Here is a 24,859-nt window from a genome sequence, read left to right on the forward strand (position 1 = left end):
AAGAGAGAAGATCTATTTTAGCCAAAGGCTTGTCCATCCATGTATGACTGTCTGTGAATACAAGTGGCTAGAAACAAGACTGAGTTACCTAGATATCAGCAGAATGGGGCTCATAGCCATTCAGCTGGAGGAGCAGGAAACCGACTTGGTTTGAGGTGGAACTCAACAAGTTTAATAAAGATATTATGTGGCATGGCTACCTGTATTAGAAGGACTGGACTTAATGGCCCAAGAGATCCTCCCTAGTGACAGTTCCCCTCAGATCCAGTTTGCTCGCCATTTCTGCTGAAATGCTTATGTATTTGGAGGAAACACTGGCAAACGGTGAAAATAAATGCCAGTATCTTGTATAAAGCTGTAAGCTCTTCCAAACCCCCTGGCTGATTTGGCTGGAGGAGATGAACTCTTGGCAGGATCTCCATCACTGGGGAGTGTTTAGTGATACACAGGGTGAAATCCTGGCCCCTGTGAAGCCGATGGAGGTTTTGTTATTAATTTCTGTGCAGCCAGGATTTCACCCTGGAAAGGGAGTCAAAAGTACATGCATGCTTTCAGAGACAGAGTGGTTGATTAAATACATCTGGTGCGCTGCTCTTTTATCAATCATTGATAAAATAGTGCCTTTTAAATATAAACTTTGGGGAAGCTTAACTGCAAAATTCAAACATGTCCTTTTACAAGACTGCAAAGCAAAATATGCCTGCTTTTTGTCTGAAAAGAACAGAAATTGTGGTGAAAAATAACACAGACCCATGCCCATCCACTCCAAACCCCTGTAGTATTTGATGTTGCGCTGAAGTGGGTGATTAAAGCATAGAAAGGACAGTTAAAATATTTCTAGATGATACATAAAACTAGTTTTCAGCAGGGACTGTGCTCTGGCAGGACCCACCCGCAGTGCTGCTCCGTCCAGAGCTGGAATCACCGTGTGCTGATCCCCGTGGGGCCGGACACCCTGCATGGTGCTGTGCAGGAGAGCAGAGGGCTGGAAAATACTCTCCCACGCCCCGTGTTTAAGCAGACACATCTTGGGGGGGGGTGATGCTGAGCCCTTGCCGCGATGTGTGTGACCTGGCGAAGTAGGAGACACGCAGGTCCCCACCGTGCGCACCTCTGAAATGGGCGTGTGAGCCTCGCAGCGCCGGCATCGCCGGGTCGGACAAGCAAAACCGCGGAGGGCAGGGCCCGCTCCTTGCTCGCCCTGCCCAGCCGAGCTTCTGAAGGACGGACAGACAGACAGACAGACAGACAGCCTTCCTCCCGGCCGCCCTCCCCAACAGCAGAGGGACCGTCCCCAGTGAGTGCCGCCCCGCCCGCCGCAGCTCTCGCTGCTGAATTTGCTCCGGTCCCTTAATGGTTTCGCTCTCACCAAGAACTTTGTTTACAGTCCCTTGTGCAGCGAGCTGCATCCCCCTCTTATGCTGCTCCGGGTTCGTGTCCGCCGCAGTCCCGTCCGGCGGGCGGCAGGTAAGGATCGGCACGGCACGGTGTGGCATGGCAAGGCGTGGTGTGGCATGGCAGAGCATGGCACGGCATGGTATTGCATAGCATGGGCACGGCATGCCACGGCGTACGATAGAACGGTCTTGTACGGCTCAGCTCGGCTCAGCTCGTCTCGGCACAGCTCCGCTCGGCAAGGCTTGGCTCGACAAGGCTTGGCAAGGCTCGGAGCCACCGGATCCGCATGCCCGGCGCCCCCAGCGCAGCTCTCGGTGCCCGGGGGCTCCGGGGCCCGGCTCCCCGGTACGGCGGGGCGGGCTGGGCTTGCTCGGGCACCCCGGGGAGCAGCTCTGCTCCGGCCGGCGGGTCCAGCGGCGGTTCGCGGCCCCGCTCCCCCCATGCAGCACAGGGCTGCTCCCAGGGCATGAACCATCACCATTAAAAACTGCGGGGTCCCCGCAGCCGGAGCTGTGCCCCGCGATGCCGTTTCGTTTCGGGCGGGCTGGACCGCAGAGAGCGCTCCTAAAGCTTCCCTTGCTTTGCCTGTTGGCGGCTTTTGCTTGCACAGGTGTTTGGGGACCGGCGGCACACGCGGTGTTTTACAGACGCCTTTGGAAGTTTTGCAATTTGCAGATTAACAAAGTTAGTTTGTGGAGGGGTTTGGTTGGCTCCCCTCCTACCCTCCAACTATGTCTGATAAACGAAAAAGGCGTGAGAGCTTAAATCTGGTCATTATTTTACCTAAAAACTTGTTGGTGGAAACTTAGGGCATCCTGAGACTCAGGCAGTTGTCATGGGTGCAATGTGTTCTCCTGCCCCTGTAGTTCAGGGCCTGATCCTGGAGTCTTGTAAGTACAAATCCTACTTCTGTATTTCCAGGAGCATTCACATGGGAAAGAGCTGCGAGATTGTGTTCAGGATTAGTCTATTGAATTCCAAATGAACCCTGGCTCTCCTCTCACGACAGAAAGACTCCTTATGCTGTTTTCCATAGTCACTTTCATGCAAAACCAAGTGTGAAGCGTGAGCATTATGATTTATTGACATTTTACATAAGCAAAAAAGAGTGTCTGAAACATTATGCAAGATGCAGAGAATCAGGTCCAGAGCCTGAAGGCAGAAAACTTAAATTTGTGTCCAACTGGGTCTGAGTAAAATGCAAAACAGCTACTGAGAAATACCAGCTCTTTGCACTTGCACAGAAACATTCAGTATTTGGGAAGCCTCCCGAGAGAGCACCACATTGAAATGGTTCAGAGTTAAAATATTGGAAGCTTAATGTATAGATTTCATGTTTTTCTGCTTCTCAGCTTTCTGGTGAGGGAGAAAAGGAGGAGGGAAGGAATCCTGTCTATAAGAAGTTGTTCTGTCAGTCAGGCTTTTTGATACATTCATATAATAACAAAACAAAACACCCTACCTAAACTGTATATGGTCAAGGACAAATACAAATAGATTACTGACAGAGCAATTAATCTTTTCAAAAAATGATGCTAGCAGAGCGGCTTAGGGGGCACAGTTGCACTAGGAAGAGCTTTTCAAAGAAATATAACCATTTTTGTATATGAGTGGAAGTTGGCTGCAAGATAATTCCAGAGGTCTGCTTTTGTTTAGTGTAATCTTGATTATTTATCTAAAGTGTTTTTTTGGTTGGTTGGTTGTTTTTTTGTTGTTGTTTGTTTGTTTTTCTGCATTTCCCTCCAAACTTTTCAGAAAGTTAAACTACTTGCTAGGTAACCTGCACAAAAATATAGTCAAGGAGATATGCAAGGAGACTTCCTTATGATTAGCTAACTTCAATAGTCAGCTAAATATACTTTAGCTATGTCACAGGCTGATTCCAAGGCTCATCTAGAGAAGAACAGCGGCAGTTTGTGCCTGTAAATGTGTTTGTGAAATGTTAGCGTGATCTAAATAGCTCAAAAAGAGAAAAAGCCCTTAATGTTTATCATTATACAAATTTATCAACTTAATCTCATCCACACTTAGGACTCCTGCTTCAGCGTCAAAATGATCTTCCATAATCATACACATATAGAAAGGGAATGTTGAATAAGATTAGCAACATAAATCTGTGCTGCTTCCTCAGTTTTACCCAGCTGTTGGTGATTTCACAGCTGTTTCTGCAGCTGATAGCAATTTCCATCACTCTGCTTTTTGCAGAGTTGTGACACTGCTCTGCTGCAGATTCTGCCGTGTCCCTATTTGATTTATGAAGCTTGTTTTAAAAAGTCCAACAGTAGTACTGAAAAATAATAATTGTAATGGACTTATGTTTGTGACAGTGAGTTCTTGGACTCAGTTACTCAGTTTGCCTTTTTTTTTTTTCTGGGAGGAGATTTACAGATTGTATTAGTCAGGTTTTGTTATAGTAGAATAGAGTTATAAGAGGTTTTCAGTGGGAAGCCTGTTGCCACTGTCCATTTACAGCTAGGCAAACCAAGGCACAGGGAGATAGTGATTTGCTCATAGAAACTGGAGGCAGAAAAGACAAAACCCCAAGTATCCTGAGTCATGATTCACATAGGTGAAGTGGGCAATAGAAATGAAGCTAAATGAGTTTTTTTAACTACAGAAATTCATGTGCATTACCTTTTCCTGCCTGACTCTTTCTGGGGGACTTGTCTGGATTGTGACACTCATCATTGAGACATCACATCATCAAAGGAAAATGTGACATAGGGCCAGAAATGGGTGACTGCCAAGAAAAGAGGCAGAAACCACTGGGAGAGCCAGATGGAGAACATCTCCGGCCTGGGCTGGGCTAGGAGCAGGAGCCAGCATACAACAGCGGCTCTTCCATGCCGGAGTTTAGTTCTTAAGAAGCTGATAAATATCCAACAACTTTTCTTGCAGGAAACTTCTGCGCTAGAATATTGTCACTTCCAGTTCATCATTCAGCAACATCTGACACTTCAAAGCGTGGAGAGGCTCTTACTGCTGCATGACTCTGCCTTGGATTGACATACGAGACATCTGAAGAGTCTTCCTCTGCTTCCTGAGCCAAGGGATTCATTACGATGGGTTTCTCGTGGACCTGGTAGGTGTGCACGCTGATGGCTTTTGTGTCTTTTCAGTAAATCTCAACTTGAACTTGTTGGTGGGTAAAACATTCCTCTCTATCCAGTGGTAGCCACAGGTTGCCACAGAAACACATTCCTCCTCCAAGTCACAGCGGCTCCTTCAGACCGTGCTCCCAGAGCGATTAGTGAGAGGATGCTGGTGTTGCTGCGTATCTTTGCCTAAATTTCTTGCCCTGAAACCTGAACCAAGTCACCTGTTGGCATAAGTCAGAAGTGACTTTGATGGCAATGAGGATCTAAGGCCCTATTTTATAGGGCTGAATACCTTTGCTCACACTTTAAATAGGTTCTGTTGTTTATTTAACTTACAGTATTTCAATAGAGGCATGTTTATTTGTTTTATATGAACGTTTCTCTCCTTACATCCTATTACACGCAAGAACTGTGCTGCCATTGACTTAATTTTGGTAGTTTAGGAGATTTTTTTTTTTAAAATCATGTTAGTTTTGACTGTATAAGTATGTATTCTTTATAAATCTCTGTACAAGACATCTGAGAGATTTAATGCTCTTTGGAGATGTATCTGAAGCAGAGGGACAAGAACTCTAGAGGCAGAAGTAAATATATTCTGACTGAATGTTAAAGTTTTTCAGAATAATTGTGTTTATTATGAGCCCAATCCAAAGCCTTTTCAAGTTATTGGGAAGTTTCCGTGTTTTGTGAGTGTTAGACTATTTAGACTTAAGAATGGTAATTGCAATGTATTTGGAACTAAGAGACCTTTTATATGGGAAACGCTTAATTTTTTTCTTAAATTGTGCTTAATTGTGTGTTATGATTGAATGACAATGCAACAGAACCTAGGAGAGTGTAGGGTATCTAAGGTGTCAGCAGAGACATTTGCTTTGTCTGATAAGCACTCATCAGATCCCTTTCCTGCCCTTGGAGATACCAAGAACCTCCAGAAACACACAGATTCACAGAACGGTTGTGGTTGGAAGGGACCTCTGGAGGTGTCCTGGTCTACCCCCTGTCCAGCTCGAGCAGAGTCACCTAAAGGTGGCTGCCCAGATGGCTTTGAATATCTCCAGGGATGGAGACCCCACAACCTCCCTGGGCAGCCTGTTCCGGCACTCAGTCACTCTCACTTGAAAAAGTGATTCCTGATGTTCAGAAGGAACCTCCCGTGTTTCGGTTTGTGCCCTTTGCCTCTCGTGTGGTCTGTGGGTTCGGTGTGCGCTCGGTTGTGTTGCACCAGTGTTGTCACTAGGGAGGGAGAGGCTGCTCTGCCTTGTCGCCGCTGAGCCCCAAAGACGGGTGCACAGCGAGATATGGTGTTGAGCGGAGCACTCTCCTTAAAGCAGGAGAACAAAAGCTTTGTCGAACCACATCTGAACTTTCCTTCTCTCATTAGGGTTCAAGGAAACTCAGATACAAACTCTCTGAGAGCACAGTTTGTGTATGTGTTTAAAAATAGTGAAATCCTCTTTCCCGCAAAGCACGTATTTATATGAAGTGCTGAGATTCAAAACCTAGGGCTCTCCACAGTGGACGAATATATCTTAGCAACAAGGGTGGGAGTGGTGGGAAAGGAAAAGGAGAATATAAGTATCTGGCAATTAACTTCCTAGTCACAGATGTGAAGGTGATAAAAGTGATAAAAACATTACGCTCTTCCTTCTTCCCTGAGCTGGATATCGTACTGCTCATGAGAGCAAAAGCTACATCGCCCATACCGGTCAGCAGCGGAGGAGTCTGTGAGTTATTGTGATGTTCATTGGAACAAGTCTGTGTAGTGTTTGCATAGGTGTATAGAAAAAGTGTGTAAGCAAGAGTAGAATTTTAAGCAAAACAGCCCATGAACTTCACCTCCTTGTCAGAAGACGTAATGCTGCTGAAATCTAAATTACATCCAGAAATACTGAATTTAGGATGTAACTTGAAGTGGGGTTTGACCCACAACTCTTTAAGTTTGGTGTCTTTCTTCATCTGTGACAGTTTTTTCTAGCACTTACGCATGTGCTGATGACTACCAAAAGAACTGATTGAGATCCTCCACAATCAGTAGCATTGCAATTAAGCTTGTGCATAAATTCTTGCACGGTCAGAGTGTCTGCTTGTCTGCAATCCCGAGTGCCATACTTCTGTGTCACCCACTTGTCACATAACGGTAACGTTTCTTAGTTGAACTCATGCTCTTCTCCCCACAGGACGACGCACGTTCAGCAGAGCCTGCTGTAGCCTAAGAATTGACAAAGTCAAGACAATCAAGATGACAAACGAACCCATTAAAGAGATCCTGGGTGCTCCGAAGCATCCTGATTCCATAACCACAGAGAAGAGTAACAACAATGACTGTGTGATCACCACCATCCCGCTTGTCAGAGAATGCCAGCTGACCGCAGCAACGGGGGGAGCAGAGCTCTCCTGCTACCGCTGCACTGTTCCCTTCGGTGTGGTCATACTGATTGCCGGCATCGTGGTCACTGCTGTGGCATACAGCTTCAATTCCCACGGCTCCATCATCTCAGTGTTTGGATTAGTCCTCTTGTCATCAGGACTCCTTTTGCTGGCTTCTAGTGCAGTGTGCTGGAAAATCAGGCAGCAAAAAAAGAAAGCAAAGAGGCGGGAGAGCCAGACGGCGCTGGTGGCAAATCAGCGAACCTTGTTTGGTTAAAGACGACCAAGAGAAGGCTGCGCAGAAGACGGAACCTTTGTAAGTCAACTTGACTATTTATCAATAGGAGAGATCGCAGGTTTTAATTTAACTTTGGGAATGGACCGACATGAAAATGGAATGGATTAAGGGATACTCCTAAAAAAATCTGCAAGTGCTCTTGGTATTTTTCTTACTGCAGACTTGGTAGCGATTCTTTCAAAGACAGAGGAAAAGAACAGTTTTCCTTTACAGAAAACAGTGTCGTCATAACTACAATCATAACTGCATCCTCCAACATGCTGATCGTGTTGGAAAGGGAACTTCTGAGAACTGAGAAAATAATTTGAACTGACTTGAAATGCCAGAGATCTCATTAAAATACACACTGTGACATTTGACCAAGGGAGAAGTCATAGGATTTGAGGTGAATACAAGTTTGTGGCCAGATTGTCTGTGACTTTAAATTGTAGCTCAAAAAAAGAAAAAAGAAGGCAATAACAGCCAAACACACTGCAGATTGCTCAATAAGCTGATTTTTATATCTTATGTAACTTTCGCCTCCCAGTATCTGTGGTACTTTCCCCCTTTTTTAAACCAACTAATATTAATTTTGTTTCTCTATTGAATAGATATAGGTAGAAATGTGTAATTATATTGTCTAACCTAAATAACGAGGTATGATCATAGCTTAAAATATGAGACTCTTTTTTGTAAATGAAAGTGGTCAGGTTTAGCACTTTTGATTATTTTGCTATAAAATTAAAAATTACATTTCATTAAAATAATATTCAGTGCTGCTAAACCTTTAGAATATCTCTTTTATTGCTATCAATATAGCTTGTATCTTCAACTCTGACTGCTTTATCATTCTATTTTTGTAGAACAACACCTGTGACACTAACTGTGATCTTTCAATAATCTCTATAGACTATGAATTTTGGTTTGACAGCCCATCCCTCTTGCAGCTTGATTAAGAACTCAGTTATTGAAAATCTATAGCGGTCAGTTCTGCAGACACTCACCGGCATAGTCAGTTTTAGACACAACCATTAGTCATTACTTGTGGAAGCAAAGTCATCTGTGTAGTCAGTGTTTGCTGAATGAGCTTTGGGATGATTCATCTTTAGGAAAAGCAGGTGCCAGGTGTCCCCTGTGTGCATCTGAGACACTTGATTCTGTAACTCTTGTGTTCTAGACATCTTCCAGCTTTTCTGAGATAATGAATAGTTAAGGGTCTGGTCCCAAACTGAAGCAAACAAGGATATTAATCATCAATAACTTGAAGGAAAATTGGTGCTGAGCCAAGTCAGACTCCCACCCCAGCGTGTGGGAGGGTGTCAGAAGGCAGAGGGGCTGCACAGAGTCCTCTTTCTTTATTTTCCTATTTTCTTTTCCCCTTATTTTCTCCAAACTCGGATGGGCTGGATGGCGATGCCGCGGCAGAGCACACCTGTCCACAGGTGCCACAGGGTCAGCCCAGAGCCAGGTGCTTCTACTGAAACCACCCAGGAATCCTGGCTTAGGTGCCGCCTTTTCCTCTGCCCTCCGTGGTTTAAGCTTGTTACATCCATAACTTATCCCCGGATTTGCAAAGTGCACTTCGTGTTTTAAATAGAGTAAGCTATATGTATGGGAGGGGATGTTTGGAGTCAGTATTTGCGTTGCCACACTCCGTGGTTACCAGACGCTATAATAAAATCACTTGCATCAGAGGAAAGCTGACAACACATTTTAGCACTTCCAAGGCCCTAACTTAATCACGGCAGGAAGCTTTCCTGCTGCTAGGAGAACATGTTGCGTCACCACAACATCTGACACCGGTGTCTAATGTCAATCACTTTGCTTAAGGTCATTAAAAATATTAGGGTGTCCCCTTACGATGTACAGGTTTTGCATGAGCGACAATTCATGCGAAATGCATAGCATGATAAATAATGGAACAGGTGGACTAAAGTGGTGTCTTTCCTGTTTAAAATGAGAAAAGTGATTGACATTAGCAGAGCTGGATAAACTAAATAGGGCTGTTTATTTTTTTTACCCCTGGGAACACAATGGGTTTTCTGACTCCTTCTTCCCCCTGCCCATTTCTTTTCCCTCAGTGGAATTTTGCAGGCGGCTGAGGAGAGAGTCGCAGGGGCTGTAGAGGTGCAGTGATTTCCACGCCACACGTGTAGCAGCTCGGCCCCATGATTCCCAGGCTGAGCCCGGAGCAGAACCAGCCCAGGTTCCTCTTCAGAAGTCACCTGCACCAGGGTCCTCGCTGCACCGTTGCTGTGACACAGACGAGCTTGTGTGCGCCGTGCAGAAGGAAATTAGAGGTGTAATGTAAAGGCCAGTAAAGGCCAAAACCAGTGGAATGGCAGCAGTGGGTTTTGGGGAGCAGTTTTTTCAGGAAGGTGGAATAAGAGCGAGTAAAAGTTGCTCTGCTGCAGCTAAAGATTTCCTTTCCCATATCTTTGCACTGTGAACACAAGGACACAGCAGAGTGCCTGCACCCCCCTCTGCCTTGCTAATCATGGGGCATCTGGGCATTAAGCAGCCGGTAAGTAGTGACAGACAGCGCTGCAGTGACCCTGGGCGCTGTCCCCTAGCACAGCAAAGCTCCACATACGACGTGGTGTCCTGGAATACCAGCTGCCTGATGGGCTGAGAGGCTTCATCACTAAATTGCCACACAGCCTTAGAAACTGGCACAGACTTCACCATGATTTGTGTGCGTTGATCTGGGGACAATCTGAAGTAGTAGTAGCATCTTTTGTGATTGACCAGTGATGACATCCAACACAAGTCTCACAGTCTATGTTTTTTTTCTTCCTGTAAATCTACATATTGCAGACATTTTTGCTACTATCCTGTCTCTCACTGCACCCCTTTGTCCTGATTCCAACACAGGAAAAATACATTCTTTTTAAAAGACATTCTTTTTAAAACAAGCATTCTGGGGAAGGTGATACATGAGTGCAATGTAGCAGGCTTAGCATCTTCATTTTTCCAGAAACTGGTGATATTGTTAGATCTGAAATGTTTTTACAAGGGTCAACCCCCTCAAACTGATCACCTACAAACAACAAAGTTTCTGCTTCAGCTTTTGAACCCCACGACTTAATCTGGATTGATTTGGGGTTTCACCCCTGGGAGCTGGGTCACGCAATCCACCAAGTCTTTGATGCAAACCCCTTCGGAACGTCACAATTGCTGTTTGGTGTTTCTCATGGGAACCCGAGAGGCAAAAGTCAGCCTGGAGGATGCAACCCTGTGGAGATCACAATGAGTTTCCAGTTCAGAAACACCTTCCCTTCTGGTGTGAAAAGGCTTTGAATGTGACAAATGGTATTTCAGTTCTGGGAGAGGTTGGGTGGGAGCTGATGCAAATTTTATTGTCACAATTGCTCGTCTCTCCCTTCCTGAGAGCTCCGGCAGCATTGCGCAAGCAAAAATTGCCCTCACAAGGATAGAAAATTATCTAATAGGGGAATTGTGCTGGTGCACCGGGCAAATGTTAAGGGGATCTTAAATAATAATTTCAAAACCTAAGCACAGGAAATTGTGTCTGTAACTACACCCTGTATTGCTATTGTACACAAAGCCAGTTATAGCCTGGGACAGTATTTTAAAATAATAATCAGTTTGGTATGACAATGCTTAGTATTTGTTCAAGTCAAAACGCCCAATTTACGATTCCCCAGTCACTTGTCATGTTTCGTACGTGACGGTGGCTCTAATACCATAACTTACCAGGTTTAAAAAAAAAAAATAGGAAAAGGGAGAGAGAAAGGTTATTTTTGTGGGCTTGTGTCAATAATTCTTCAATAATCACTTGGGAGAGTTCCTGTTACCAAACAATGAATGTACAATATTACTGCAGCTCAATGTCCAGGGCCACCCCTCCTGTAGTATCTGAGATGGAGCTTGTTGCATATTATCAGCAGGTTGCACCTAATTTGTTTTTACAACAGGCTTCAAAATAAGAAGAGCAGAGCAAATTTGGCAGCTGTCATTTTACATGTGTATTTCCAATACCTCTGATGCATTTAGATTGTAGGATGTTTTAGTTCTATCAGCGTAAGTCTTTGTCAATTACAAAGGGCTTTTATATGTAAAAGTACATTAACATACCAAGAATTGCACTGTATGATGTGAAAAATTACATAAATCCTGGCAAAATTCTATGTGTAGACTAAATCTTGCAGGCTAAACCATATGGGTGAACAATGGTCTTAAACTGTAGAATCAACTTTAATTTTTGGCTTTTATCCAGGTTGTTGATGTCACTATTAACATGACAGAGGACCTAATCCTTCCTCTTGTGAGCAGCCAGTTGGAGTCCTATTGTCCTAACTCGGTGCATCCAAAAGTTTGCATTTGTGGCAAACATGGCATTTTTGAAAATCACTTTTTTTGGATTGATTGGTTGAACTTCTTAACTCTTCATTGCTTTTTAGAGTAAGAGGAAAAAAAGTATCAAACTTTACAAACAGAGGAAAAAAGGAAAGAAAGAGAAGAACACACAACAGCAAATGTTGGACACTGTAACTTCATGGAAGGATAGTAGAGCTTTACACAAGTGCCTTGGTAAAAGATAAAGATTTTTAACCATATGTGAGTCTTGTTTGCGATACATCCTTGGCTGCATCCTCAGTTTCGTTCTTATAAAATGCCTGAAGTCCCCAGGTTAACATCAGTCTTAGATCCCACCTCATATTTCTTCTCATTTTCTGTTTCCCAGGAGCCAGTTAGCTCAGCAAAAAGAACTTCTTACCATCTTTTGCAATCTGACTGAAATTAAACTGGCCATTTGGGATTTACAGAAGCAGTGCCCCCGTGGTTTTCAGCCACAGTCTGTTCTTGAAGAGGTTGGGACTATACAGAGGTAAAGATTTCTGTATCGCAGCAAAAGATGTCAGTGAATAATCTACTTTAAAAAAAAAAAAAGGTAAATAACACCAGAGCAGCCCGTTACCACCTCTTCTCAGCCACGTTCCCTTTCAATCTGAAGGCCCAAGTTTGTGAATAGAGTTAACAGCTTTCCTGGAAAACTGGCCCATGACATTATTTCCTTGTGAACTTCATCCACCTGTCATGTTAGGGCTTGGTGCGATGCCAGCGCTGGCAGGAAATAATAGGCAGCAGGATGCTGGTGTGTGTCGATGGCCCTGACCCTCCCATTCCTGAACATGAATAAGCTTCGAGCTCACAAGGCGTCACAGCAGCGTGGCTGCTGGGCCCACAGAAGCGCATGGGTGGGATGCACAGCCACTAAAATAACATCCAGCCGCAGCAACAGAGCTGCATGGGAAGGGACGGTGTCACATTCTCACTGCCTGCTGCTCTTTGTTCTTTCTCCTGCACTCTTGCTGGGCTGCAGATAGGACAATGGCAGCTTAACAAAGGAAGAAAGAAAGTACAAAGCATGCCTGTGTGTGAATTAGCTGAGGTTCCCCAAAAGAACACAAAAGCTTCATCAAACAACTTTCACCACTTCTCAAGGGAAGTGCACTGGTGAGGGAATATAAGATATCAGCTTGAAATGATTTGCAGCTAGCTTTCTCCTGACACTGCACTGTTGTCCTTGGGAATGCTAGTTCAATTCAGGATTTAGCAGGATGAACTCTTGGGAGATTAAATGGTGATTTACGGGAGCCCAAATCATCCCTTAAATGAGATCTGGGTGCAGTTTGTGGCGTTGTGTTCTCCAAGACCACCCCTCGCTGATCTGGGCAGTCGGAGTACCCAAATCCTTCACAGACCTTGGATGGAGTGCAGAGAGGAATATGGGGAGACTTCATATTTCCACTTTCCCCTCTGCCAGACCACATGTGACAAAGTCTGTTCAGGTTATCATAAGGTAATTCCTTTCTGAGGTACTCGGAGTGTCAATCTGGAATAATAGTCCCTATTCTCCCCATCTCAAAGGTGTAGGAAATAGCTGTGCTCTCCTGAAGGGCATCTCATTTTTAAAGCCAAAGTCACTGGTCAATTTTTTAATATCTTGAGCTGTTATGTATTGGTTAAAAAAAAGGACTGTATATACACACACATGCTTCTTTGTCTACATGAACAGGGGCAAATAGCTTGAGATATGTATACTTCTAATGCTTGCAGCATGAAAATTCACTCCCCCAAAGGAAGCTTCTTCCCAGGACTGGTGGACAAGAGCCAGAATAATTACTGGAAAGGCCAGACATGTTGGGGCTGCAGCTGAAATGGAAGTTTGTTTGTAAGCCAGTGCCCACCACCTCCCCGCTCCCTTTGCAGTCTGATGCTTAAGAAATGTCTGGTGGTTAAGAAATGACCTCTGCTATCACATAACCAAAGGGCTTTTCAACCATCACTCCGGCTTTTAAAATAAATTGTAAAGAAACAACAGCCTTCCTTATAAATAGATTTCATAAGAAAGTCTAATGACTGGATCAGCTGTTGCCTGATCTGGAGCAAAACTGGTACAGCTAAAGTTTAGTGAAATCCAGGCTTGAAGCAAACCATCCTGTCACCCCTTACCCTTTTAACCCAAAGGCAAAACTGCTGAAGTGAATAATGTCATTCCTGTGCAAAGATCAGAAAGACAGTGAAGTTATTGCTGACATTTCAGCTCTTACAGGAGGAGTGATTAAGTGTAATAGGGCCAACACCTTCATTTGCCTTATAAAATTAAAAAAAACCAAACAACTAGAAAAGATTTTAAAATCAGAAAAGATTTTCTTCCCTTTGAAAAAGATTTCTGTTCCCTCATCACGGCAGCTGGGCCATGGCAGCTGTTGTGCCCTCAATTGCCACCAGCTCCCAGTAGCGTGAAAGATGTAAATCACAAGTGTCGGGCGCAGCATCCACATCACATTCACTGTCTTGCTCAAGCCCTTCCCCGCTGTGTGCTGACACCCATGGGGCTAAGGCGGCTTCTCTGAGCAGCCACCTCTTCCTCACTGTGCCCGGGCTGCTTGCTCATGCCAGGCAGGACTAGAGAGACTTTTCTCCAGACACAGAAAAGCGCAATTGGACCGTGAAGTGATCAGAAGAGAAAAGCATCTGGAGCTCAGGATGGGACACAAAAGAAAATCAGGGAGAATCCATGTGCAAATGTTTGTTTTGCTTATACTAACATTAAAGCAGAGGTAAGCACTCCAGAGAAGGACTGAAGCACATTGGCAAGCAGCTTGGAAAGGCTTTCACCATTGCTGTTCCCTGGCTTGATAAAGGGCTTCTGCAAAGCAGATGACAGGAGATCTGGGCTACATGCATAGTGTTGCCGGACACACTGGAGCATCTGATGAATCACAGCGTGTTGTTGCTAATCCATGTCTGGCCGTGGCTTTTTGGGACTTCAGGGGAGCTGGTCATTAGATCATTTCCCCTGGGCCACCAGCCTGAGACTCGATCAGATGGTATCAACTTTCACTCTGGTCTTTGGTCAAATGGCCAAATAAAAACCATTCCCCTGGTGGTGGTAAAACCATTTGTGCTTCTGTTGAAGAATTACTACTCAATTGCCTTTGTAATAAAACAAGTTCTTTCCAGTCAGAGCTACAAAATTTAAAACTGGCACCAGAACTGGCCATTATTAAACAACCCAACTGCACAGGAACTGGCAGCCATACATTCCCCTGCCCAGCAAGCCAAGCTTTACAACTGCCCCGGATCTCAGCGCTTTTCACTGTGTTTTTATAGGACTCAGATCTCTTAATCCATTAACTTTATGTGTATTTTCTGTTAGCTTCACACTGAGATAGTGACCAGTAAACACAACCAATGGCTGTGTGTGTGACAGAGCAGGGTGCTACAGGGGAACTGGGGGGACCTGGGACACACGTGGCCTCATGTCCCATTGCACAGGTGAGCAGCTGCTGAGCCAGCCTTTGTGCACAGGTCCTGTTCAATCGTCTCCTGTGTCCTGGAGTGGTGGTGACACGGCTGTGCCGGACCAGCACCTGGCACCGCGTCCCCTGAACCGCAGCGCCTGGGCAGAGCTGCCTGCACCAAGCCGTCTGCACGGCACCAAGGTCCTATTGGAGCCACACAGGGACACAAATTTTGGATATTTTTGAGCGCCATCTACTGGAGTTTTATCCGTTTTCTAATTGTTTGCACGCTCAGTGTACTGCTATATATATTCATTTATATATAATACTGTGTTAGAGGTATGAAGGATTTCCAGGTGAGAAGAATGAGAGAGTAAGGCTCCAGCACCACAACGCTCCCCTAGCTGACAGGCATCCCTACAGTGTAACGACAAGCACTTCGCCATGTTTTCATGTTTCTGACATGCTTTAATTTCCCAGGGTGAAAGATTTCCAAATGACAGAGTTACAGCTGGTCAGAAACTCCCAAGTGAATACTCTTCCACTGGAAAATAACGGTCTGATTAACGCAAAACATTTCATAGAAATGTAACCATTTTGTTGCATACGGATTTTTGCAGTGAATTATAATAATTGTATTAAGACATTTCGTTTTCAACTGCATTGTTTTTAAAAAATCAAAAAGAGAAAGATGACATGAAACATTTTCCTCTTGCTGGAATGAAATATTATACACATATATCAAAGCTCTATACCCTAAATCCATGCATAGATAAACTCCTGAGACTGAGGTTTGCATCCCAGTTTGGTAACAAAATGAGAACAATCCTGGATTTTTTTCATGGATTGAAATTCCGGAGTGTAAAGAGCTCTGATCCCTGAATTTGTATTTCTTTCTTCTCTGTTGTTTTGAGAGAAAATAATGTGACCTGGGCAATTCTTTCTCTCTGTTTCTGCCCACGCACAACTGCTGATACCTTGCTAAACCCTAATTCTGCCGACGCACTCAGTTCAGCAAAGCCAACAGTTGGCAGTTTCAGTTTCCTGTAGCAGAAGCAAACCTTTTGTACTTTTTCCCTTTGGGTGATTTTCTTTTTCCCAGTGTTAGAAGTGTGCGAGGTCTTTCCAGCTGGGAAATGCACGTTGCAGGCAGCGAGGCCAAGTGCACAAAGAGAAAGGAGGCTCAGTGCGAGCTACGGCACCGACATCTGGCATATAGATTTGACGTCTCTGTCACCTCCTCTGCTGGACAATGCTCTTGTCCCAAGAGTGAAGTCTTTGTTAAATGCTGGAAGTCCGCAAATGTGACTGGCATCAGCTCTGCAGGCTACTTTGAGAGAGGTCTTGTTTGCACAGATCTGTCATTTGAAAGAAGTAAAATCTTCTCCACAGACCTCCTGGGCATCATGTCCTGAACATCAGGTATTTGGGAAGCCAGCCCGCTGAGGAAAGCTGTAGTCTGAACACAGGACAGCAGGTGTCAAGTTGGGCTGAAGATTGGAGTGAACAAGACAAAGAAACGTTTGGGAGAGAAGTAGTAGTCACAGCTGGCTCTCCAGGTAACTTCTTGTGAAAACTGGCCAGTTTTCATCAGGAGTTCACGGGCTGTTGCTGAGACTCAGGCACTGTCAGCTCCTGCTGCTGACACACCATGCGTGGGGGATATCTGCTATTTCCATCTCAGCCACTCGGTTTAGCTGCTTTGTGCTGGGTGAGCTGTGCAGAGGGCTCATGTAATCACAGAGACAAGTCTGAGAAGGAGCCGTGTGAAGGGCACCCTGTGAAGTCACTCTTCACCTTCTTTCCAGCTTAAAAGCAATTCTATTATAGAAGGAGGGTTGTTCTGTGGGTATGCTGGTGCTTAGGGATTTATCTTTAATTTCTCTTCAGGAGGCCACTTGTTCAAAAGCCCCTGGACAACAAGTATTATGGGCAGAAGAGAAGAAATCCTTATTTCCAGCACAGAAAGATGCTGTGTGCCAGTCGTTGGTAGGGGTGAGGTTGGCAGACCTGTTCTGCATCCCCTGTGCATCACAGGCAGAAGGAGCAATGGTGTAAATTGTATTATATGGCCTGATTAATTTTTTTTTTTCCAGCAAAATTTAAATCCACCTTGAAACAAAGTTTTCCCTTGGGCTAGGGCAGCAGTTCAGCTGAACATAGAAGATGCTATTGAAGCCATTTTTGGCATGGAAGAGATTAAGTACCATGAAGTCAAGACGAAAAGCTCGCAGTTCAGAAACACGCATAGCATCAAATTTCATTCCCTGAACATGTGAATTATATCATGGTCAGAACTCATGGCCGTCTGACAACTGCCTTGGGAAGTTTTATATTAAAGTCCTGTTGAGTGTTACAAGTGTCCTAAAGTGATGAGGGAATGACTGATTAGAGAGGGGCCTGTAGCGTGGCTGGCAGCTGCTAACGAACAGCCTTGGACTGCACAGAAGCTCGGCAGGCTCCTCATGGACAAAGAGCACGTTCCGAAACACTTGCTCGTTTTAAAGGATTTTTAAGTCTGTAAATGAACATGTACATCCACAAAGTGGCCTCCTTCTGTGTGCTCAATAAGCACACCTAGATGCTAGAAAGTAAAAAGCTGTGCTGTTTTTTGAATGAAGACCTTTATAGTGGGTCCAAGGAGAGAACTCAGCTCCCATGTCCATCTCTACATTTACTCTTTCTTGCAGAGAATGGAAAGAAAAGTGTCTACTTTTTAACATGTTCCCATTATCTTATTTGATATATGAAGTGTAGATAGGTAACACTCTCATGCATTGGGCTGTGTTTGTGTAACTTAATCTTATCATATGGTGTTGGAACCTTTGTATAGTGTTTGCCAAATATAAGCTTGTGGCTCAAGTTTCTGGATATATTTAAAAATTTTCCAAGATGGGCTCATTATCTACACTTCCCATTAGTCACTTGCCCCTAATTGATGAAATTAATTCTGACTTGATTTTCTTGAAGTTATTTTTTCAAACATAATTTGTTTTATTGTTTGTTTGTTTTTAACATCTGTGCAATAAAGCAACATATTATCTTTGTGCATATAAACAACCATCCTGTAATGCCCCACACTTTTCTTCACTAAAATAGATGATCTGAAAAGATTAATTCACCAAGTTTAGAAATGTGCCCTGAGCAACACACCTATCAAACTATACAGTATAAAGAAGCTACAGAGCTTCCCTTATTCTGAATCCACCAGTTTATATCTTTGTCTCACTGTTGATAATAACACAGCTTTCAGATATCCATAAACCAAGATTGTGCCCACAGCCGTCTGTTGACAACTACTTTTTCTTTATAAAAGGAGTTTCATCTTTACGACAGTTTTATGGAACTGAAGAGAGAAATTTATACCACTCACTAAATCACAGTAGGAAACCATTTCTCTCAACCAAATCTGAGGAACATTGGAGCAACAGGTGCCTCCAGCAGAGTCACCTGGACACAGGTCCAGAATCTGTTGGTGGATCTTTCCACGCTTTCTGTGGGTTTTATCCCTAGGGCATAAAGAAGGTTCATTTGCTATGAGCAAGAAACTGCTCTAGAATATGTTAAACCAAGTCAATGGCAGGGAATTCAAGTTTCAGGGTTTTTTTCTCATAGTGAAAGTCATTTGGTTTGGCGCCATCAATTAAGCAATCCAAAAATCCAGCTGAGCCAGAGTCTAATTACAGTCTAATCACATTGCGGTGAAACTGCAAAATAATCACAGTTGTAATTGCCACACAAAAGGTTGCTGTGAGCTGTCAGTCTTTCTATCACCAACAGGAAAGTCAACTTCCACACTGTTTACAGACCTCGCTTAGGGAAGCTTGGGCCTAACTCCTAAACAAACTTCCTCTGCAATAATTGCCAACAGTGTGGAGACTTTGTCACGGGGAGTCCATTATTCTTTAAATTACCATAACACAAAGCCAGCTCACTCCTCTTCAACACTCTTTTTGTTTGTTTAGATGCCAGAAGTTCTGGTAGTATCACAATAAACTAAGAAAGCAGCCTTTCCAAAACTAGTATTGTTTGAATGCATCCAAAGAATAGCAGTTAAACTCAATATCAAATCCCCTTATTCCCTGGCCTACGTATTTTATTTGGAAACCGTTGAAAATATTTGTTCACATAAAAGTCACTGTGAGGACTGCACTTTGGAATGATGTTCTGCTATTGTTGAAAATTCAGCAAAGAATAGAGATGCTTAAGGTTAAATTCGGGTGCTAATGCTCTGCCCTTCAGGAACAGTTCAACAGGTCCAACAGAAAGCTGAAACGAGGTGTTTTTCAAACTGCACATCATGGCTCATACAACAAAGGTTTCACAACTCATGGTCACAACGGTGTATTTTTCCCATAGGCCAGGGAAAGAATTTGCATACAATGAGAATATTTGTTCTAAGTTAAACTAAAACACAGTCTTATTTCATGTCTTTCAAGGAAGGCTTGGAGGAGAGCCATGTTCATTTTGAAATCCCTGGACCAGAAATAAGCCGCTCAAACAGATTTTGCAAGATGTGGGGTTTTTTACAATAAAGGGAGGGAATGGATCGTTTTGTTCGTTTTGGATCCTAAGGGTAATATTTCATTTATCTTTTTCCAAAACAAAAGTAGAACAAATTGATTGCTTTAAGTTCCTTATTCAGGAACATTCCCAAAACATCACACCTTACGCTTTGGCTTCTGTAATAGCTTTTCCCTGAGCTCTTGACAGCGGGGTTCTGACTTTTGCCGAGTTAACAGCGTGTTCTCCAGAGTAACGGTTCTGGAGGCAATAAGGAAATTGTAAAGCAGAAGCTGGACCCAAGATACAACATGCTGGAGAACTCAGGCAGACGGCTCTGTATTTTGCAAGGTCAATTTCAGACTTCACATTAGGACTAAGGAAGCAATGCCCATTGTAAAGGTCCTTCTGCATTTCTCCATGAAACAAAATCTCTTGGGCTTTTATATAAGCACCTGTGTGTATATGTGTGTTTATACATATGTGTATAAAACCCCCAACATTTAACATTCTCCCTTCAAGAAAGGTTATAATCTCTAGAAGTATTTTTATAATCAGAAGCATCACTTTCTCTGCACTTTAAAGGTAGCAATTGATTAACTGAATTATTTACAGCTGCCAGTGATCTTAATTAGTTTCTAATGAACCCAAATGCATTATAAATGTAGTTGCAAGTCACACAGCAGGATTCAGGTTTGTTGTTTGAGTATCAGAACTCTTCCAGTTTTTGCAGGGAATTGGTAAATATAGCACACCATGCTTTAAGCTGATGAAGCCAATATGATACTTCTAAAATCTTTGAATTATTCTGTATCTTTAAAGTGTTCTGAGCAGGTTTGCATCCTCCACAGCAGCATACCTACACGTGGGAAAGAGAAAAGTAACCAATTCCCCTGCTGACCTTTATCTTATTGTGTCTGCTTAAAACAGGAAAAGCATGCCCATTGGCCCAGCTAATACCTTAAATAACTAAGAGACACCCTGCTATTCCCAATTCCTGACTACTTCCTTGTTTACTTCCCTCCTGGCCAGCAACAGCTTGCATATATATTTATATATGTATGCAAATTTTGAATTCCAGACAGGAGGGATGACTGGAGAGCTGGCCTTTGCCTTGGCTGGTGTCTCTGGGAGCTGTGCTGGGACTCAGGCTGGTGTTGGACCTCCAGAATGTGTGGGGAGCAGCATTGCTCCCACTGCACTCATGGGGAACGGCTGGGGAAGGCGAGGCGCTAATGATGAGCAAGAATTCTGCTTTTGGTGACGTTTGTTCCTTCCAGCTTCTAGTAAACAAGGTGAACCCCAGCCCTTTCTCTCGCTATGTCGCTACAGCCTGATGTGTTCGCTCTCTGTGCCTTCTCACGAGAGCTGTCAACCACCACTTTAACAGCAGGAGGCTGCCCTCGTGTCGGCAATGCCTGAGCTCTCTGAGCTGCTGGTTCTCATGGCCCTGGGGCAGGGGCCAGGGGTGTGTTTTGGCATATCCCATGCAGTCTGGACCTCTCCGAAAGATGGTGGCCAACAATCCTTGTGGTTTGCCAGATAGACATGTGGTGGAACTGTCATTATGAGACACGTAGTTTTGGGAAAGGAACATACTTGCAAGAGTGATTATTTTGGAGTGAGTCAGTAGATCCACATCAGCACAGATGTGAGGCAAGTGGGAAGAAGAATCCTTCCAGTCTTGTGTAAAACCTCGGCTCAATTTCTGTTAGAAATACCAGAAACTTGCAAAGGCATTTAGAGAGATACCGTCCTATATTTTAAGGGAAGGCAGCAGAAAGAAGTCATTGTAGAGTTAAAAATCATCTACCACCTTTATTACATGGAGGAAACGTGGCATGGGATGAAAGGAAGAGCTTTATTTGCTGTTGAAGATGTTAGATTCCATGTGGTAGACATCCAAAAATATGAAGTCACTTCCAAAAAACACAGCTGCTCTGTGAGAGCTATGATTTCCATATGACTGGGTTGTACGAGAACATCTCGGTGGCATTCGCGGGACAGGAATGTCGTCATGAACACTGCTGAACTTTAGGGACGGCTGGATTGTTTTTCTGGTTGTATTTAGTGACACTATTTTGAAATGCTAGCCTTTTGGAAAAAAAGATTCCCCTGAATTAGCACATTACTGGCTTGTTTAATTAATGTTCTGCCTTTAAGACATGAGATTAAGCAGTGTGTTCTATTGCTCTAAAACTTGTATAGGTTTGATCTATCTTAAAAGGTATATTCTAGCTTTAACAGTTGGCAAATTAAAGAAATTACTGGATGAAATCCTGGGAATGGTCTTTTGCTCAGCTTAGATGTCTCAGATGAATGGCCATGATATTATCCCAAGAGACTGTAGCTGTAGGAGTAAAACTCGGAGTGTACTTCAGTGCTACTGAAAGTCATTAGGACTTGGCACTGACTTTACCTTCCCCAGCGTGTTTTTGTAGCTGCACAGTGGAATCTCTCTCTGAGGCAGAAGGCAGTATCCTCTTCCACTTGCATGCTGAATTCCGTAACCATAACATTTATGTTTTCCGTCATTTGAAACAGACCTGGTATTCAGGTTTCAGTGTAGAAAAAAAGAAAGGTATTTTTTTGCCCTTCATTCTTGCAGTGAAAGAGCAGTAGGATTTTTTTGTTTAGACACTTGTGTTAAAACAAATTTGTCAGCCACTGCTGTGAAAGATTGATGGATGACTAACAGAACCGAGTCCAGCTGCCTGTGAGGTCTGCGCTGTGCAAACCCCAAAAGAGCCTAAACACACTCTGCGTGTGGGAGAGGAGCCTCGGCTGCCGTGCAATCACTTATGTCAGCAGACACGGGATATTCCAGCACTGGGCAAATAAATATACCAAAAATGAGGAGCCAAGTGGAAGTGACAGCTCTGGGAATGAAGGTGGTGAACCTGCTTGAATGGAACACACGCTGGGGCAGGGCTGGTGTGGGCTCTGGTTTCAGTGATGGGTTGAGAAGTGTTTGAAAAGAATGAGTGCTGTGTTCTCGCAGCGATGCAGGCAGCCCAGTTCAGTATGATTTCTGAAACTGCTGACAGGTCTGTATAGACAAAGCTTGCCTGGACTCATTTGAATCTCACAAGAGGTCATTGACTTGAATGATGGTTCAGCAGAAGTAAAAATTCAGCTGGAGGTACTTGAAAGGTGGAAAGCTCGATGTTCCTGGCCTCAATTGGTATTTGGATTTCAGGAGTGTTTCTGAGACGGCTTTCCCTGCGTGCGGCTTCCATCAGGTTACAGATCACAACTGGTTCGTTTGGGCTTTGTGCACCATGATAACGGTTTCCCCTGGAGTTATATGTGTAGGCAGGTAGCACAGGATAGCATTACTTGCCATAAATTTACAAAGTCATTTCACCCAGCTCTGAGTGACTTCCAGATCCACTATTTGCTAGTGAGGCCTCCAAATTGTGGGGCTTATACCAATATTCAGATTTTTCCCTTCATGCAAACAACATAGAACTTGAGCAAAAGCTCATCCAGGATCTTGGGGAATTCCCTGCAGACCTCAAAGGACTTTGGAGCTGGCTTGTAGGTGAACAAACCCTTTGAATTAGCAAGATTATGTTATGAATGTAATCCACACAGGGCAAAAACCAGCCTGCTGCACACAAACCCCTGAGCTGCTTCCTTCTGTTTCTTGCTGCCTCTTCAAACTACTGGAGAACTTTCCAACATGTGAGTAGTTTATAATGGAAAACAGCTTGTATCTTAATTTTATTTTTTTAAGCCAACACCCTCAGATTTGCCTCATCAAATGTAGGAATTGTAACGATTCAACAAAGGTGTGGATGTGTCTCACTGGGCGCTTTTCTGCAGGCAGCGTGCTGCGTGTTCGGTAGCATGCCTTGGCTCACAAACTTTCATAGCAGGAAGCTTATAATGAAAGGGTTATTGAGCAAGAAACAGCAAGATTTAAACTAAAGGCACTCCCGACTGAACAGCTGGTTTTGTTTTTATTTTGTGCTATCAAGAAGGGATGGGGGTAGCAGGGAGGAAGTTTTCCCTCCTTCATGTAGAGGACACCCATGACCTCCAGGTGCTCAATCACAGCATTTTACTGCTCACTTCTAACACTTCCCCATCTGTAACATCTCTGTTCTGGAAAGTAGTGAAGTGCTTTAAAATCGTGATTAATTGTGAATTTAATTGCCAGCCCCTCCCCAAGCGAAGCTAACCACAGCCACAGCAGAGAGAATAACTGACTGGCCCTGGGAATGCCAAATATTGGAGCTCAGAGGTGGAGGCAGGGCTGGAGCTCAGGACACAGCACTCCGCTTTCTTTCCTGATGAGCGTATATGTTTCGGAGGCAGAAAGTGTGTGTCAGGATGGAGGGGAAGGGTGGAAATCTGGGGATGGAGTTGTACTTGCCAGCTCTCACCATGAATTAATTGCATTTGGCTTGCCCAGCAAGTATTCATTGCCTTGAGAGAATATAAACAGAATTTTGCAAGACTGAACTATCCCAGCTCCAGCTGTGATGCTTCCTACCCCAAGCACTCCAGCAAAAAACTGTGCTCTACCCTTTTTTTTAAAGCACTTTATGAAAGCACTAACGATCTTAAACTTGATAGATGCTTGTCGCCATTGTATCCATCCCCAACTTCTCCCGTTCTGTCTTCAGTATGTTCAGTACCAACGGGTTAACTCCTTCACCTCCAGATGTGGCTGCATTTCATGCAGGATCTGCAAGCGGTGTAAAGTTCATTAAAGGTGTGGAGCTCATTATCATGAAAATCGCTCTGTCAGTGTTAGGTATATTGTCGATGTGGCATCTCTTACCAACTGCTGCTGCATTTCTCACACTCAAAGCATGGCCATGAATTCCTGCTGAGCAGAAAGGTTGCACCACTGACCCTCACCTGGGGCAGAGGTTTCATTTCAGTAGCTCTCAGCTGGGAACAATATTCCTCAGTCCTTCTTAAAGCTGTGTGACTTCTGAAAACTCCATTTGAATGGGCAGCTTCTCCCAAGGAGCAAGTACTACCTGGATTCTCTTCTCCCCTCTTTTTAGTAAGAATGATGGTAAAGATGAACCTTCTATGTTCAGAAAGATTTTTCCTTCTTTCTTTCTCTCTTGGCTCCATGTGTGATGCCCTGAACTCAGAACAACTGCATGCTTGGCTCATAGTGCCTGGTCTTCAAATTCTTAATGAACTGGGCAGTCAAACTCCTATGAGGCACAACATTTATGTAGTGCTTTGCACCTGGAAAAGCTGGAAGATAATTGAAAGTCAAACCCAATAAGGGGAAAGCATCTGTACTCCCAGCTGCTGCATCCATATCTGGTACGGGATGATTTATCGGCAGCTCCCGTGTCCCTGAGGCTGCCTTCCACAGCTTCCTTGGGAACAAAACCGAAATCCAGAGATCAAAACCACAACTGGGGGCAGAGCTGTTCCTGGCTGCAGCAAACCTGAGCCCAGTGGGC

At 44.0% G+C, this 24,859-nt stretch overlaps 1 protein-coding gene across 2 annotated transcripts; it reads left to right on the top strand.

Moving 5' to 3' along the window:
- Positions 1 to 1,060: 1,060 nt before the first annotated feature.
- On the top strand, positions 1,061 to 11,289 carry TMEM100 (transmembrane protein 100). Of its 2 annotated transcripts, none has more exons than XM_005503117.3 (4): positions 1,061 to 1,467; positions 4,297 to 4,480; positions 6,674 to 7,179; positions 9,222 to 11,289. In XM_005503117.3, the coding sequence occupies exon 3, from the start codon at positions 6,736 to 6,738 to the stop codon at positions 7,138 to 7,140; it is 405 nt and encodes a 134-aa protein (XP_005503174.1). In that variant the 5' UTR covers positions 1,061 to 1,467; positions 4,297 to 4,480; positions 6,674 to 6,735; the 3' UTR covers positions 7,141 to 7,179; positions 9,222 to 11,289. The 2 variants fall into 2 exon arrangements, with proteins under 2 accessions (XP_005503174.1, XP_021144215.1); XM_021288540.2 differs by lacking the exon at positions 9,222 to 11,289 and having other exon boundaries at positions 1,279 to 1,297; positions 1,388 to 1,467; positions 6,674 to 7,924.
- The last annotated feature ends 13,570 nt before the right edge of the window (positions 11,290 to 24,859 follow it).

This window comes from Columba livia, chromosome 18, assembly GCF_036013475.1.
Source record: "Columba livia isolate bColLiv1 breed racing homer chromosome 18, bColLiv1.pat.W.v2, whole genome shotgun sequence".
Lineage (NCBI taxonomy): Eukaryota > Metazoa > Chordata > Aves > Columbiformes > Columbidae > Columba > Columba livia.

Bases quoted from the DNA above. Each gene is read 5' to 3' on its own strand.
- TMEM100 (XM_005503117.3), top strand. From the start codon at position 6,736: ATGACAAACGAACCCATTAAAGAGATCCTGGGTGCTCCGAAGCATCCT.